We start from the raw sequence: 16,567 nt of genomic DNA on the forward strand, positions 1-16,567 counted from the left end.
AGACAATACTGCCAACAGCAATTATGAAGGAACAATTAGTTTTCAGATGAAGGACTATACCCACTCAAAATTATAAACCTTCCCTTTTGCATAAGGTTGAATTTGTTGTCATTGGAGAAATGACATCTCTTAATACCTACTTGAAATGGCATAGAAATCATATCTCTAGTTTTTTGTGCAAAACACATTCATTTAAAAAAAAGTCAATAAAAACCATCTTCTTAAAAACAGAAAAAAGTTAAACAAAAAGAGCTGAACCCAAAGGAAAATTACAGTACATTTTGAAATGATTTAAAAGTTTTCAAATCTAAACATTTTTTTTTTCTTCTGTTACTTTGAAAGTTTAAACCAACTTTGATGACTCTTTAGAATTATATCAAACAAAGAAAATTAAAGCAACCTGATTGGCATCAAATATCTACAAAAGCCTGGTAATTTGAAACCACTATATACATTATTTTATAAACTTCTTTTTAAACACCAAAACATACATCTTTTACAAACCAGCCTGCTTGCAACAGGTAAAATGTACAAGACAATCTTTTCCCATACAGTGCTTTAAAGAGAACTGCTTTCACTCCCAAACTTCTTTGTCACCTCCTGAAAAGCTGCAGTTTGGGCTCGTTGCATTGTTAAATAATAGCAATTCAGGTATTCCTACGACAGAAGAACGCTACCGTTTTGAGGGCTCCAATCTCTTTCCATGATACAGTTCAAGTGCACTCAACACTGGTAAAGATTACTTATGGCCTTTATGTAGTACGACATATTTGCAATTATTGCTTTTCATTGTTACATAAAGAAATGAATTTAATTTAAATTCCTCCCCATCTGACCATCCCTTGGATGATGCAGCTGATTTGCTAACTGAATGGCCTTTCTGGCAATGGAGATGCTAAATGTCAAGTTAATGAAACACAGGCTAAAAGCCATGGATAAAGGGCAATAGTCTAAATTTCTGAGGCTCAAACCACAGTTTGGTGTATTGAGAGGAACAGAGATGCAAACATGCAAAAACCACAGTTTTACTGCATGATAAATGACAGTAAATCACTGGAGAATGAACCTGAAGATCTAGGTCCCTTGTTGGAAACCTATGAAACATCCATTATTACTCACTGAATAGCTCCCAAAATACCAACAAAGCACAGTTGTACTTTCACAACTGGTTTAAAATAGCTGTTTTTCTCCATTATTAAGGATACTACCTTTTCAAACAAAGCTTAGCAGAACTGGTCCAGGGCACCTTTGGCTCTCTGCCCCATGACTGCAATTATCGGCTGTAAGGATATGCTATATTATCCATTTAGCTTTTTCAAGCAGGAGCTCAGACTTCTGAGGACCAAAACATAACTTGTCTGTGGGACATGCAGAGGGAGAGGTGGAGCACACAACTGACTTCGGGAAAACAGTGGCAGTGAGAAGCCTTTGACTCCTTCCAGCCTTGTACAGCAACTGTAGGCTAAGGAAGCCTATGGGATAATTCAGGATCAAAGATGTCACCGAGCTTTAGGAAAATTGCTTGACTACCTGGAAATCACAGCACCGTAATGCATTTCTGCATTGCAACATCTTCCTGAACGCCTTCATATGCTGTGTCCTATAGGAGGGTCCTATAGGAAGGCAACTTTACGGTGGTCTTCTAGTGAGCGGTGTATTTGGACCCATGGGAAGGAAGCGATGCTGCAGACTCTTGGTGTGTCACCTTTGGATCTTTGTCCTGCTATAAGATATTGGCTCAGGACAGCAATCAGATCCAGTATCTATGGTTTTGGGGGAGGGTGGATTGTTGCCTTTTTTTTTGGATGTTTACAATACAAAGGCAAAATAATTAACTTATTTAATAAAGGTACATAAGTCTATTTTTTTCCTTTTGCACATGGCCATTTAATGTGGTATTGGCAGCATTAATTATGTTGTCAGTCACTTCGAGGCTCTTTCCATCGCCAGAGTTATCAAAAAGGCTGTCAGTGTACATGACATTCTCGACCTCATCAAAACACAGAGAAAAAGCACCCTTTTACTCGGGCTCGCACCCCTGGCAAAGTCAGTGGCTTTTGATACAAGCATGTATTTGCATTTTAACAAGTTGCTTATTTATTTGTTGCTTCTTTACAAAAAACAAAGACTGTCTTGATCCTAAGAGTTATAATCCACTGATACTCAAAAGTACTTTATTAAGTCCATGAAACGTCTCCTACAGATGATTCTGAAAGAAAATACCGTGCAGTGGAGCCATCTACAGGAACATGAATTGAAATACAGACACAAAGGATAAGCAGAAATGTGAGGGGAAGCTCTAACAGAACCAGTGACCTGGCAATGACAATATATAAATCATATGGCTGAAAAAGAATTATATATTGGGTGGAATAATATGAACAATCATCCTTACATTAGGTTATGAATGTGTTGTTATCGTCCAGGTTAGAGGATCAGGGCTTGTCTGTGAAGAGCAGTAATTAAAACAAATTATTCGGATTAACAAGAGAGATGTTAATATGAAAATCTTACTGCCTGAGAGGTGTTTCAACTTGAGATCAGCTTTCGGGTCTTATAATTATCAAAAAGAGCCAGAACAAAGCCAGAAAGGCCAGCGAGGTACCAATATTTCCAGAGAGGTATCTGTTTGAAGATGGATTAAGCCCATTTGATTTGGAGGGGAGGAGATATTGAGGTATAGCAATCATGAGTGGGACAGAGAAGGCTGAACAGGTGATCCTTGGCACCTTCCCAACAGCACTTTAATAAGTAGGCGTTCAGTGAAATGAAATTGCAACAACATCAAAACAGAAGTACTATACATCGTATTTATGCATATTTCACTAGTAAAACTCACTACCAACAAGATATTACTGAGGCAACAAGCTTGGTAAGAAACATGGATTTTTTTTTTCTTGTATGGCAACTGCGAGGCTCCCATTGTGTTCTCCCTCGTGACACTTTTGATATGTTTCTGGTATCGGTATCTCAGGCTTAATTGAGATTTTCACTACAGAAAACAGATGACAAGTACACTTCATGACTAGCTAGGGTCTTGAACAGAACTAATTGCATAATGGATAAAAATATCTCACACCAAAAGCGAGTAGGAGCAAACCCCATGTAAACTGCGGCCTGATGCTAAAAGAGTACTACGTTCTCAGAAAGTCATACCAGCTTTAAAAAGGCAGCTAAACTTGCAGCTTTGATTATCAAACTGAGGTGTTCCTACTCTTGAAGAGACAACACTCTTAATTGCATCATTTTCCTACAACACGGACTTCATGAACAAGGCAAGTCATCCTCTCTCTGTGCCTCTGGGCTTGCCAAGCCATTTCATGGCCTATTGGCAAATCCCTTAGCTCCTTGCAATCATGATACAAATTTCCGTACTTTTTTCTTCTTGAAAACACGGGGATAACAGCAGGGAAAAGAGGTTGAAACGTACCATGAGCACATTCAGAATATCTCACTGTTACAGAAGCATGTTTACTTTGAGAAGACCAACTGACATTCATAAATTCAATGGACAGAAACCACTTGCAGACAAGTACTTGATAATACTTGTATGTGCAGTACCTGGTCTTTCCAGGAGTTCACTCAGTTTATTCATGTACCTGTAAAATGAGCTGTTTTCTAGTGAAGATTTGCTGCATGATCCCAAAGAAAATATCTACACCAATCTTTCACTGCTATACAAGCTATTTGAGGGAAGCAGCAACATATCGCACCTACACTGAGAATTTTAGAATTCCCGTTTTATTAAAAGTGTTACAAGCTGCCAATATTTAAATTACATTCTATTATTAATTTATTTGAGTTGGGGGAAACTTCTGAATAAACACATCCTGTATGTCAAGAAATGGCCTGCAATTTAATTTGGGTGATACTCAAACGAATAAAGAACATGTCCTGAAATACAACTGCTGAAACTATTCAGTTAAGATGTTTGGCCAAGAGACAGGGCATAGAAAGCAACAGAGAAAACCTGTTAACAAACCTGTTAATCTATAACAATGAATTAGGTATCAATAGTTTTTCAGAATGACTGAATTAAGCCATGGAAGGAATGGATGAAACCCCAGCAGTAATGCAGACTCCAGAAACAAATTCGCTGTTTAAGGTATACAGATGCTGTAAAACACAGTGGTAAAAACATTTTCATAGTATGGAGCAACAGCTATGTATAATCTGCTTTAATACACTGAGTGAAAATTCCATATTTCCATATTACACTTAGCTGCTCAGGCCCAATCAGTGTGGAAGGTGCTTTACCTCAATCAGGCTGAGGGAAGCAGGAAAATGTCCTGATGCCGTCATTTTCCTCACTCCGCAACAACATTCTGAAGTCTGCAACCATTTGGAAGTCCTCAAATCCTACGAAATCACACATCCAACAGAAAATCCAGGGCCAGATCTTTGGCTGCAGCCCATCCTTGTGGTTCCACTGGCTGAGTTAGTTTAGAGCAGCTGAGAACTCATCCCATAAACTCTAAGGATGGACCTTTGCCAATGACATGAAGCTGATGATTTGAGGTTACGGCAGCTTTATATGTGACTTCATTGCAAGTAATTTTACTGCAATAATTGTAGCACAATGATTGCCATTAAATAGGCGATTGCCCAAGCAAGGAATTTAAAAGAAAATCAGCAGTGCTTTGTAGATGGTTAGGTTTCCCGATGTTTTCAGAGACATGTCCACATTGTACACACAAGTCAAGGGAGGCTGTGCAAACGCAGCTGGGGCAAAACTGGGCCACTAAAGAGACAAATTCTGACATTTCTAGAAGTCCTCATGGGTGAAGTTATGCACACGCACCTGACATCAAGCTTTAAAAAATGACAACCAGAGTAGGCCAGTTTGGAGTAAATATTAATACATGCTGTATATATGTTGCTCTATACTCACACAAAATAGAATGAAATGCCATGTAACAAACAAATGCATAGGTAAATATTTATGGACAAGTGACTTGTCACTTGTCTGTGATACGTCAATTTGTAAATGCTGTTTTTTCAGCCATCTGACATTTTACACAGCAGCCTCAGTCACCAATTGCTTTCATTCTTTCACTGACATAAAACTTCATGCAACAATGCATCTTGGAATGATCCATACCAGTTCCTTAATACTGTGGGGAGATCGTAACACTGTAACACTTTTAATAATACAATAAAAAAAAATAAACAAACTTTGGGGCAGTGAAATTATTTAGCAATTATTGTTTTCCCCTGCCTCAAAAGATGAGTTTTACTCTTGGTAATAAATAGAAGGTACATACTCTCCAGATTGTCTGTAACAATTTTGTGATGTATAATACTTAACACAATTGGTCTCTTCGTGTCTGCACATACAGTATAATTTCTGAACAAGTTAATAATGGATTATACCGTATTTTTGCCTTGCCCAATATATATAGATACACCTTCAGCGAAATTTCTTCTCAGTATTTATACTATTAATTGGACCAAATGGCAAAAAAAAAAAAAAAAAAGAAGAAAAAGAGGAGGAAGAAGGGAGCGTCCTTTACACTTGCGTCTGGTGCTGGGTCTCCACAAATGGAATGTGAACATTTTCTAGGTTGAGTTCCTCCACGCTTTCATAGTCACTCATGGCTACTTCGGAGTCATCAAAGCCGCAGCGGGCTGAGACGTCAGAGGAGGAGGCATCTAGAGAGTTGTGCAAGGATAAGGGCATCTTACCTGCACTAACGTTTTCTGTGTTCTGGCTTGGGCCAACAACAAAAGTACTAAATTCGTTCCCAGTCTGAGACCCCGCGGTGTCCGTCTCATTGGGGAACTGGTGAGGAGGGAGGTATTGGCTGGGGTGGAAGTGCGGCCGTCGCCTGCAGTCGGGGCTGAGCGTACTTGCCATCGAGACGGGCTGCGAGGGTGGGAGGGTTTCATATTGGTCCGGATAATCCTCTGGGAGAGGAGGCGGTAACTGGTCCTGGCTTAAAAACTCCTCTTCGTGAGGGGGAGGGTAGTCGCTGTCAATGTCGTAGCCACCAAGGTAGTAATCTGTTTCCAGCTCTCTGGTGCTGCCGTGATGGGCCGAGCCTCCATCTGCCGACTCAAAGTTGGGCACTTCCTCGATGTCGGACAAGCGAGCGCTTGGCATCCAGTCAGAGGTGTCCCAGTGATACGCTGCAGCAGGGAAGAACCACAGCGCTTCGTTAGGATGGGGCCGCTAACGAGAACAGTGTGTCCTGCATGCACTCGCCTCTTAGGCCTCACAGCACCTTCAAACCACAGCATGCGCCACAGGCCATGGACACGGGTCAGCCATGCTCTGACCAGAGGGGCAGGGGAGGAGAAAAAAATGGTATGATGATGCTAATGCAAACAAACAAAGAAACAAAACATGGCCACTCTCAGGCATTTTGCTCTTTAGGATGCTACTGGGTTGTATTAGAAACTATGAGGCCAAGAAATCAAACCCACAAAAATCTACGAATTAATGCTCTTCACAATTATTTGAAAAAATCTATAAATGAAGTCAGCATGCTTATGGTACCACATCCAGTCTCCCCTTCCACCTCCGATGACTTAGTTTCAAGAAATAAAGTGTGCAAGCAAATAATGTGATTGACTAAAAACTGGATCCTGAAAGAAAATAAAAATGTCTGGCCATTCTCATGCAGTATTTGAACCCAACAGACTTCAAACAAAAGAGGACAGGTGAAGCAGTTCAAGAGAAAAACAGATCAAGTTGGTGCCCTGCCCACCCCAGCCAGAAAGCGCCTCAGAAAAATCACCTCTGTTGTAGTTCTGTCCTTGATCCATAACAGTCACTGTCAGATACAAAGTGAAAAGTAAAAACTGGTAACTTGGAACCTGTTACCAGCATAGTATTACACATGACAATACAAAACTGTGCATGCATATTTCCAGTACAGCTGCCTCAGTGTCTTTTTAATAGGACTTTAAATTGTTCTTTATTTTACTGTACAAGATAAGCTTGCCCAGTCAAATGCAGACATACATAGAGAAATGATTATGTCATGTATTATATTCCTTTTCTATCATATCTTAATTATTTACCCTCACTGAACAGATATGGAATTACATTGGAGCTGGAATTCTTAACACAAAAAGGGCTATCCACCATCTCTATGGTTTATAATTGCAAAGTACATTTCTCTCTCACTTGTTCACTTTGAAACAGAAAAATAAGAATCTACCATTCTCAGGGCCGGTTCAAACAAATCTGGGCCCACCTGGGCTCAGATACCATGGTGATGGGCACGGTATAAGAACCTGAATAGAATAGAATACAAAGCCATTTAATGGGGCCGTCAGCTACAGTGCCCTGCAACCCCATCCCCACCTCCCACCTGCACTGCCATGCGAGCCGGTGGGGAGGGAGGCATTCCAGTATGGAGAGGGTGCAGGGGTGGGGGAGAGAGCGGGAAAGAGTTTTTACGTGAGACAAGAGCAGGGAGTAAGCTGCAGCGTTTTCTAGATGGGATGCTCTTGTTCAGCCACATGTTATTGGGCTTCATGCAAGAAGTCTCTGGGCAAGGTCTCTGGACTGCATCGCTGGAGGTCTGGCCAGATGAATAAACCTTCACGGCATCACAGAACTTAACCTCTGGGGCTCAGCCACATGCAAGGGCAGAAAAGACTGTTCTCCAGGCCTCCATCTGTTTACCACCACTCTTGCCCTTGCTTATCAACACATGGCTTGTGGGGTGATGGTAAATTCTTCGTTAGCTCATCAGCCAGACATCAGCTTTCTACCTGCTCTGCACTAGACTGGGGTGAGGAGGGTTGGAGCACTGCAGGTTTAGCCGCAGTGTGTGAACCGGCCCTAACCACTCTTCTCCTTCTTCACTTCTCTCTCGTAAGCAGATTTTGCTGCCTTTTGGTCAGTGTAATGACATTGCACCCGAGATATGTCAAGCCCCTCCGAGCTGTGTGGTTTCAGGATCCAGGAGAACCTCACTAATTTGCTGACTCGCACCACCCCCGGCAGCTCCCCGGGGAGGAAGCCCCGTCCTCCCGTGGCTGCGATTCTGCCCACCGTGCGTGGGAGCTCCGGTGCAGCTCAGGACCCACCGCTGGCACCGGCTCCGTGGCAGAGCTGGCACCGTTCCTAAGTGTCATACAAGGAACTGGGGAATGGACAAAGCATTTTCAGTGACATCCTCTTGAACCAGCTACCAGACTGGCTTTTTCTGACCCGTAAAGCATGATGGGGAGCCAGTGTGTTTGCTTAAGCTTTCCTTTAGGAAGGCAAGGCCATTGACAGTGTCTGTGGTTTCTCTTCAAGGTTATTTTTTTTTGAGTGGGACTTTCTGAATTAACCTTGGCTAGTTCATTCTCTTTGATATAGAGAAGAATGGCACTCCTACACTTCAGGTAAATATAATATAATATAATATAATATAATATAATATAATATAATATAATATAATATAATATAATATAATATAATATAATATAATATAATATAATATAATATAATATAATATAATATAATATAATATAATATAATATAATATAATATAATATAATATAATATAATATAATATAATATAATATAATATAATATAATATAATATAATATAATATAATATAAATACTCCAGTGCCATCACTAGCTAGGAGTAAAAGTGCTTTTTAAAATTACCAGGACACTGAGTCAAAAAACCCCAGTTGTTTCACAAAAATAATTTACTTAATCATCTTTAAGTATTATGCAGACTCAGTTAGCTGAAGTCTGTATAACCTGGCTTAAATTTGCTAAAAACATGGAATTTTGGACTTGTGGATAACTTGAGCTGATACTGAGTTGACGTTTTCCCAAGGATAAATGTTGTACAAATAAATAAAATTAATGTTTATCTATGATAAACCCCATTTCCTCAGTGTTCTATGGAAAAGGAAAATAATTATATTCCTGTTTTACAGGTAGGGAAACTAGTTCAATTGTAACATGATGTCCCTGAGGTTACCCAGGAGGTCAGTGGCAGAGCTGCGTGTTAGGTCCTTGGACCCAAGAGCCATGGTCTATTCAATGGGCACATGAGGGAGCTGGGTCTCTTTAGTTTGGAGGAGACTGAGGGTTGACCTCATTAATGGAGCCAGGCTCTTCTCAGTGACAACCAACGGTAAGACAAGGGGCAAGGGGTGCAAACTGGAACACAAGAGGTTCCACTTAAATATGAGAAGAAACTTCTCAGTGAGGGTGACAGACACTGGAACAGGCTGCCCAGGGAGGCTGTGGAGTCTCCTTCTCTGGAGACATTCAAAACCCGCCTGGACACCTTCCTGTGTAACCTCATCTGGCTGTTCCTGCTACAGCGGGGGAACTGGACTAGATGATCTTTTGAGGTCCCTTCCAATCCCTGACATTCTGTGATTCTGTGACTGACCCCAGGGGAAGGCAGTGGCAGACAGGCTGCCTCACTATGTGGAACCCATGGAGTTGTGTCTACTCATCTTCTGTTGGACAGTGTCACCTGGGAGAAACCAGCCACCTGCCTACCATCACTTTGCTCCTTTCCGTGTGCTCCCATTGGAGTGCACAACCCAACTCTACTGCAGCCTGATATACTTTACATTATCCTGTGTCTTCTTGTTTCCTAGTCTCTGCAGTGAGGATAATCTCAATGATTTGTCTCCATTATCAACCTAATCCTTTTCTCTCAAGGCAATGAGAATAAGCAAGCAAAAACATTGACTTGAGGGGGATGAAGACCTTGACACCTTTTCTGCCAACGCCAATTACCCACAGGTATTTTGTGGCACATCCCTCTGGACTTTTTGCGTTTGCTGGTGAACATGCTGATCTGCAAAACCCAATCCCTGCCACAGGCTTGCTGGTCAGTGTAGATTAGTGAGGTTCTGCTGGAATGTTTCACAATGAAAACAAGAAGCATTGTTGCATAACAAGAAAGAAAAAAAATTAAATACCTTCATTTTCTATAGTGTCAACTACATTGTTGACAAGTTGTATGACAGTCACTATGGAAGCTTGCAGGGGAGGGAAAATGGAAAACAAAGGGAAGGGAAGGACAGCTTCAGGTTAGTATTAAAAACACACATTATGTGTTACCACAACAAATTCTCACAAACAGACAGAATTGACATTGAAAAAAAAAAAAAGGCTGCTAACCAGCACATGATTTATGCACTGGGTTGCAGGACATTTCATTTCGGATAATCCCATACATTTTCAGAGTGGTGATAAATTCCAAACCAGCATTTCCAGAAAGGCATAAGGGATGGTATGTGTATCACCTCATAAATTCTAGCAGACTGGGCAGCTGATTCAATTAACCAAAGCACTATCTTGTCTACCTGACACTAATTTCTAATTCATTCTTGCTTAAAGGTCTCCAGAGACGGTGCCATGTGCTCCAAGGGATCATTATCTTTTAGACCATCACACCATCTGAAATGGTGCTAAGCTCCATCTATTTCCTAAGAGGAATGTTTTACCTGTTTACTGTTTGTGCTGTGCCATGTAATACCTCTGGGACATTAAGCAGTACTGCTATAATTAGGAGGACACATCTGAGTAGGTTTGGTTCAAATTTTGATCTGTGCTTGACAGAATATTAACACAGATGCTTTGTGTGTTCTCTACAGGTGAAATAATTAATATAGACTGTGCAATTGTTTAACGTGGAGTCCAACAGGCCTATAATATGTGCTCCTCTAGATGATCTGCATTTTGGACCAACTAACACCCCCGCCTTTGAGGACCTGAAAGCTCTGGTCCAGGGGGTACTGGATCCATCCTTTTTCCTCTGTCTTTAATTATGAGAAACTGACTCTTTTGGAACAGTTAAGAAGGGGACCAGAAATGTTGGGCAAGACATACTTTTTTGTTTCACACAGCTAATAAACTCAGAGATCACAAGAAACATGTAGTAGTGCCATTCAAATATACGTTGAATATTTTGACATATTTGCTAAATTTTGAGCATGGGATCAAGGATGTTATCCAATTTCCTCAGTCCTTGTAAAGGCTTGGCAAAGAGACCCTTAATAAACCATGTTCTATGTCTACGTTGAGCATGTTTATGCCATCATCAGCATCGGTAGTTGTACAAGGGAGACTCGTATTGGCTAACGTAAAATAAACATTATGGAAAAACAAGTAAATCCTTGTAATCAGCTGCCGCATAGATGGGAAAAGAGATGGAGGGCAGATATAAACTCTAAGAGGAGAAAAATCAAGAGTGAAAACCAGAAGGTAAAAAATCAGGGTCTGCACAGTCCTTATGTCAATGAAGGGTGGGCTCTGCTGGGAGTCTTTGAAATGATTTCTCAAAATACTATTGCTGAAAGCGGGCAACTTTAATTTGTGGCTAACAAAAATTTTTGCTTTTTGATCACAAGAAATACTGCTAACTACTCTCAGCAAGACTAGGGGAGCTGAGCAATTTAAATGCAGTAGAAATAAGGTGGAAAAAAATAAAAGTAGGTTCAAAATCACACCCAAAAAGAGTTTGCACAGTGAGACAACCCCTATTTGATCCAGAGAAGGCTCCAGGCACTGTGGAGAGGATGAGCACAGGCTGCCTGCACCTCACACACACTGAACAGCATAGGGATATCAATTAGCCCTTATGTACATATATGTGAGCATGTAGATGCTTACTTACACCTGTATTTATATATTTAGACACTTTCACTGCAAACTTTCTCTGCTTCTGCAAGAAAACCAGAGTGTGCAGTCTTGCATTGACCTCTGCAAAGTACTCAGATGATTTAAGTTTCTTCCATCATTCTCTCTGAAGATATGGATTTTCGTAGACCCTGAACTATAATTTTTATCTTGAGGGCCATATTTTAAATGCAGCTTTCACAAAAAATGAACGGGCACAGAAGGTTCAGCTTCAGTGGGTACAGTGCCACTGATTTAAAGTGGGGCAGGATCAGCTGCTTGAAAAGCCTAATTGGAATTTGGGAGATACAAAAAGTAACCACGTACAATAAATGACCACCTGAATAATAATTCTAAAGGTAAGTATAATAAATATATATATAATTAAACCAATAATAATTTTAATAATTATTCTAAAAAACACTAAAGATTTTCTGGGGGCTATGGGGCAGAAAAGCACTCAGATGCTTGACAAAAATACTCATGATGCTTCAGCCACAGCTGAACCAAAAGGAACTGCAAATGCACTTCTCTTTAAGTGCTTTTTCCAACATTTAGGAGTACCCAGGGAAGAGCTGCACGACATGACTGAGGAACTGAGTCTCCAGACAGTACATTAACTGGTGGCTGAAGAAACTAAGTGCAATTTCTTTGTGCTTATCTTTTCTGTGTATCTGAATGAAGCCTCCCTGACATTCATCATCCCTCCTTGGGCAGAAACATCTCGCCTTTTCTCAGGCCCGCTGCTCAACACACATGGGCTGTAGGAACAAAGGTTTGCTCTGACTTTGTAGGCCGCTTTCAGGCTGTGTACGGCTCAGCCCATGTCACCCACTGAGATAATGATGTAGGACATGAGAACATGCACCGAGCAAGGATTTAATGGTGCTCTATTGTCTGCTGAGCCGTGATTGCCAGGGAAAGGCTGAGCCACCAGGGCCTGGCTCAGCCCATCATTGTTGCATCCTGAGCACCAGCAGAGTTTTGTTGGGACCATGAATGAGACCTGGCAAACGGCACAGAAATTCCCTTTAATTTGGCTGCTAAAACATGAAAGTCATCCTCTTCCGAGAGATAAAATGATAGAAACTCTAGTTTCACTTGCAACCTATTAATCAACTTATATCTTGGCAACGTGGCTCTGCTGTATCACACCTCTAATTCACCGTAAGGTCTGGTACTGATACAACGGCTCCAAGTATCAAGATTTTAATTATGTTCCTATAATTTAAAAAATAGCCACAGACTGAGGGTTTGAACCCAGTACTTTTTGACTTCCATCATTGTTAAAGGGTTCTCTAGATGTCGTCTAATCATTTTCAATAATATTAGAGACAGAGTTGAATAGCTTTGTCTCCAGCATAATAAAGATAAAACCATTTCTTACCATTATCATCACCGGAATCAGACTGGAAGGAGCTGAGGGACTGTACTTCAGAGTTGCTGCCTTTATTACTTCCTGCAAAACAGGTCACTTCTTCAGCGTCATCAACCCCTTTACCTTCATTGACAGCAAAAACAAAGCAAAACGGTACTGTCTAGGTATGCACGTTTGTCCATTTATACCACAAAGCCACTTAAATCCTGCCAGCAAGTAGCCTTCTATTATTTTTACCAGAATAACTTTTTTCCCCCAGACAGAGGAAATGGCCTATTGGTCAAGAAGGCAGCTGAAGAAGATACACAGACTTTTGAAGTGTTTGAAGCCCCAAGAATCTTTCAAGTGGCTGACACCACTATAATCAAGGAAGAAACATCTGTATTCAGTATTGCCTTTTTAGATGGTATGTAGTCTTGGTAATAAAGAAAATGATGACTGAAAAAATGTGGTATAAACATCTTATACAAGAGATTACAGTTACACTTATCTTTACTGTTCAATTCCTAATTTGAGAGCTTCATTAAAGGCTCATTCAATGCTCGATAAACTTATTATGCATATTTTTATTCATATCAGTGGCCCTTAGATCAGATTTTAATGGTTCCACCACCAACATATAATAGATTGTGCTTCAATTTTCATTGCTTTCAATCAGGGACATTCAGTCCTGACAACTCCTCTACATTTTAGAAATGTAACTGCAGCCTATGGTATAAATTCTCACATAATTAAACACACATGAATGAACACATTCAGCTACACGTTATATGAGTGCTAATAAGAAACACCAAAAGTTATCATCCATAGTAATCACTGAGATAAATACCCGAGCTAATTACCAATGAACAAGCTCAGGTGCTGCAAACATGTCAGTACAGCTCTCCACCTACTAGCTGTAGATATTAAAATTTCTACCCAGCATGGGGCACCTTTGTACAGTAAGGGCTGATTTGCTCCTGCTGAGAAGGAAGGCAGGCAGGAGATGGAGTCAGTGCTGCAGTAATGAAGCTGCACTGCTTCCCACTCCTTGACAGCTCAGGTCCATCTCCATGATGTGGCCTCACGCTGCGCAGAAATTCACACAGATACAAGCAGTGTCTGTGGCAGAAACACCCACGGAAATACAGAACAGAGCATGTACAGGGGTTGGCATGATGATGCTTTCAATCACTGAAAATATATTTAATGGTTAAAAAGGTCAACTGAAACACAACTCTGAAATACAGCCCAAAGAAATGAAGATTTATTCCTCCTTTTCTCTAGAAGACCTGAGTCAATGTGCTGCTTTAGATAAAAGTGTGCACGTTAGGGCACAGGTATGAGGCAGTGCCTCAGCTCCTATGGCCTAGACATACATGACTGTGAAAGTTTCTTGACGTATAGTTTTATTTGACTGTTTTAGTTAAAGCTGTTTTGCAATGGGGTTGAATATGCACTAGGAAAAAATACTAAAAAGATAAAGCATCATAAAGCCCCAGTGTGCTAAAGCAAACACCTCCCAGTCGATATGACATGTTTTGACTTGCAAGGATAGACAACGTAGTGCCACAACTCCATCCCAGCAAACTGCTATTTCCTGCTATGACAGAATAAGTGAAGTTCATGGTATCTTCAGGAATGGAGGGGGCACTGTGTTACCACAGTAATTGTGGGGATCATTTGTCACCATTGCAAAGCAGGATTGCTTCTTAGATACATGGTTTAGTGATAGGTTATGTCTGGACACAATGATCTTAAGGGTCCCTTCCAACCTAAATGATTCTATGATTCTTGCAGAAGGTTTAAATGTTTTTAACTCCCTCAGAAGATGAAATTCTCAAACATAGCAGAGTTTATATTTGAGAATCTGCCACAAATTATCTTTCTCCAATAGAAAATGATTGCATTGTATCACTTGAAGAACTAATGCTCAGAGCACTTACTCATACGTGCTTTCTGAACAAGTGAACTAAAAGTGTTTAGTCATACTTTATGCATAGAAGTAGAGGTCTTCTATGCCTACGGTTAATTATATCCTTTCAAAAGTAAACCAAATCACTTCTTGGAGAAATGGAACAATTATAAGTGTTTGAGGTTGGAGCATTAAGACTACCTGTGCCATTGTACTTCTACATGCTGAAGGCAACCCTTACCTATGGCAGGGAAGAGCAAGAGCAGCAAGCAGTGATACTTACTTTCTGTCCCAGCGTCCCACGTGCTCTTTCTGATGGAGTCACAGTCAGAGCGACAAGGAGACACGGCAGGCAAATTTGGAGCTACGCTGCACACCACCACCCCCCGCCTGGCCGTCAGGATTCGAGGGGACTCAGGGTGAAACGTTGTCATCTCCTGGTGCTCCACACCAAGCCCATCCACTATCTTGTCCAGGTTATTCCTCGAGTCACTCTGGAAGCACGGGGTATAGGCCATCGGCCTCACTGGGACCTGCGGAGGCCCAACCTCTTGGTAGATGTTTCTGCTGTCTCCGCTGTTCCTGATGTTCTTGAACTGGATGCCGTTGCTCTTGTTGAGCAGGGCAGCAGTAGCTGGATCCTGCACGAGCGTGATGTTGTTGCGGGAATAGTTCTTCCTGAAAACCTTCTTGCGAAAAATGATAAAGAGGATGATCAACATAAATATGACAAACAGTACCACAGCTATTCCTATCAGCTCCTCCTTGCCGACGTATGAATGCCCAGCTTGTATATTGGGCACCACCACAGGGCGAAGACCACAGTATTGTCCCATGTAGCCAGGGGTGCAGTTACACAGAAATGAACCAAATATGTTGACACAGGAGCCACCATTTTCACATTCTTCTCTTTCACACTCATTGATGTCTTCTTCACACCTTGAAAGAAGAAAAAGGAGAGTTTGGAGTTTGGAGAACAGCTAGGAAACAGCCCAGTTTGTACAGGATGACTTATCTTGTCAAATTGTTACCATTACAGTTAACAACTTGTTGGTGCTTGGCAGATTATCCTATTATTATAATGTTATTTAATGACATTTATTTATTATATTTTTTTCTACAGCTATTCCATGGCTTTTTAAGATAATAACATGAAAACATCAAGAAGGAGATAAAGCATCAGATAGGAAGAGGGTCCTTGACCCTAATGAGGCTCACTGAATCTAATACAGAATCTCAGTCTTTTTAGATTGTTTTTGGATGATCCCATGGGATTTCATTAAAATACTATGAGGATTCAAGCAGAAAATAGTTGAGAAAAATTAAATTACAGTACTTATTTAAGAGAAGAGGAGGATATACTGACTGTAAAATTATGTAGGGCTGGATATAAAATGAGCAAATATTAGAGAAGTGGGAGAAAAGAAAATAACAGGAACCTTAAAGAGACAGAAGAATTGTAAAGAAGAAGAGGTGATTAAAAAAAGGCAGAACAAAAAGTACAAACAGTAGACAAACTAGATGAGAAAAAAGCATGTTGATGGGCAGGTCAGGGCATTTTCTATTTCTACACCACGTACACGATCAAGGCTCGGATTTTAAAAAATGATCACATTAAATTAGGCTTTTATGTCAGGGCTCAAGTGACTAAATAATTGATCCCTTTTCAAAAAAACAGATCACATAGCAGC

General features: G+C 40.7%; 1 protein-coding gene across 4 annotated transcripts in view; it reads right to left on the reverse strand.

Moving 5' to 3' along the window:
- Nucleotides 1-2,719: 2,719 nt before the first annotated feature.
- The window catches only part of FAT3 (FAT atypical cadherin 3), a gene marked incomplete at its 5' end in the record, with an annotated part of 328,465 nt that continues 314,617 nt past the window's right edge, over nucleotides 2,720-16,567 (reverse strand). For 2 of the 4 annotated variants that reach the window (XM_082063481.1, XM_082063480.1), the window contains 5 exons: nucleotides 2,720-6,129; nucleotides 6,741-6,776; nucleotides 9,903-9,962; nucleotides 12,992-13,105; nucleotides 15,160-15,815. In XM_082063481.1, the coding sequence (XP_081919607.1) occupies nucleotides 5,510-6,129; nucleotides 6,741-6,776; nucleotides 9,903-9,962; nucleotides 12,992-13,105; nucleotides 15,160-15,815 (1,486 nt within the window). In that variant the 3' untranslated portion in view covers nucleotides 2,720-5,509. The remainder of the gene's footprint in view (nucleotides 6,130-6,740; nucleotides 6,777-9,902; nucleotides 9,963-12,991; nucleotides 13,106-15,159; nucleotides 15,816-16,567) is intronic. The other 2 variants (XM_082063483.1, XM_082063482.1) reach the window with 1 other exon arrangement.

The sequence above is a fragment of the Streptopelia decaocto genome, assembly GCF_964273445.1.
Source record: "Streptopelia decaocto genome assembly, chromosome: 1".
Lineage (NCBI taxonomy): Eukaryota > Metazoa > Chordata > Aves > Columbiformes > Columbidae > Streptopelia > Streptopelia decaocto.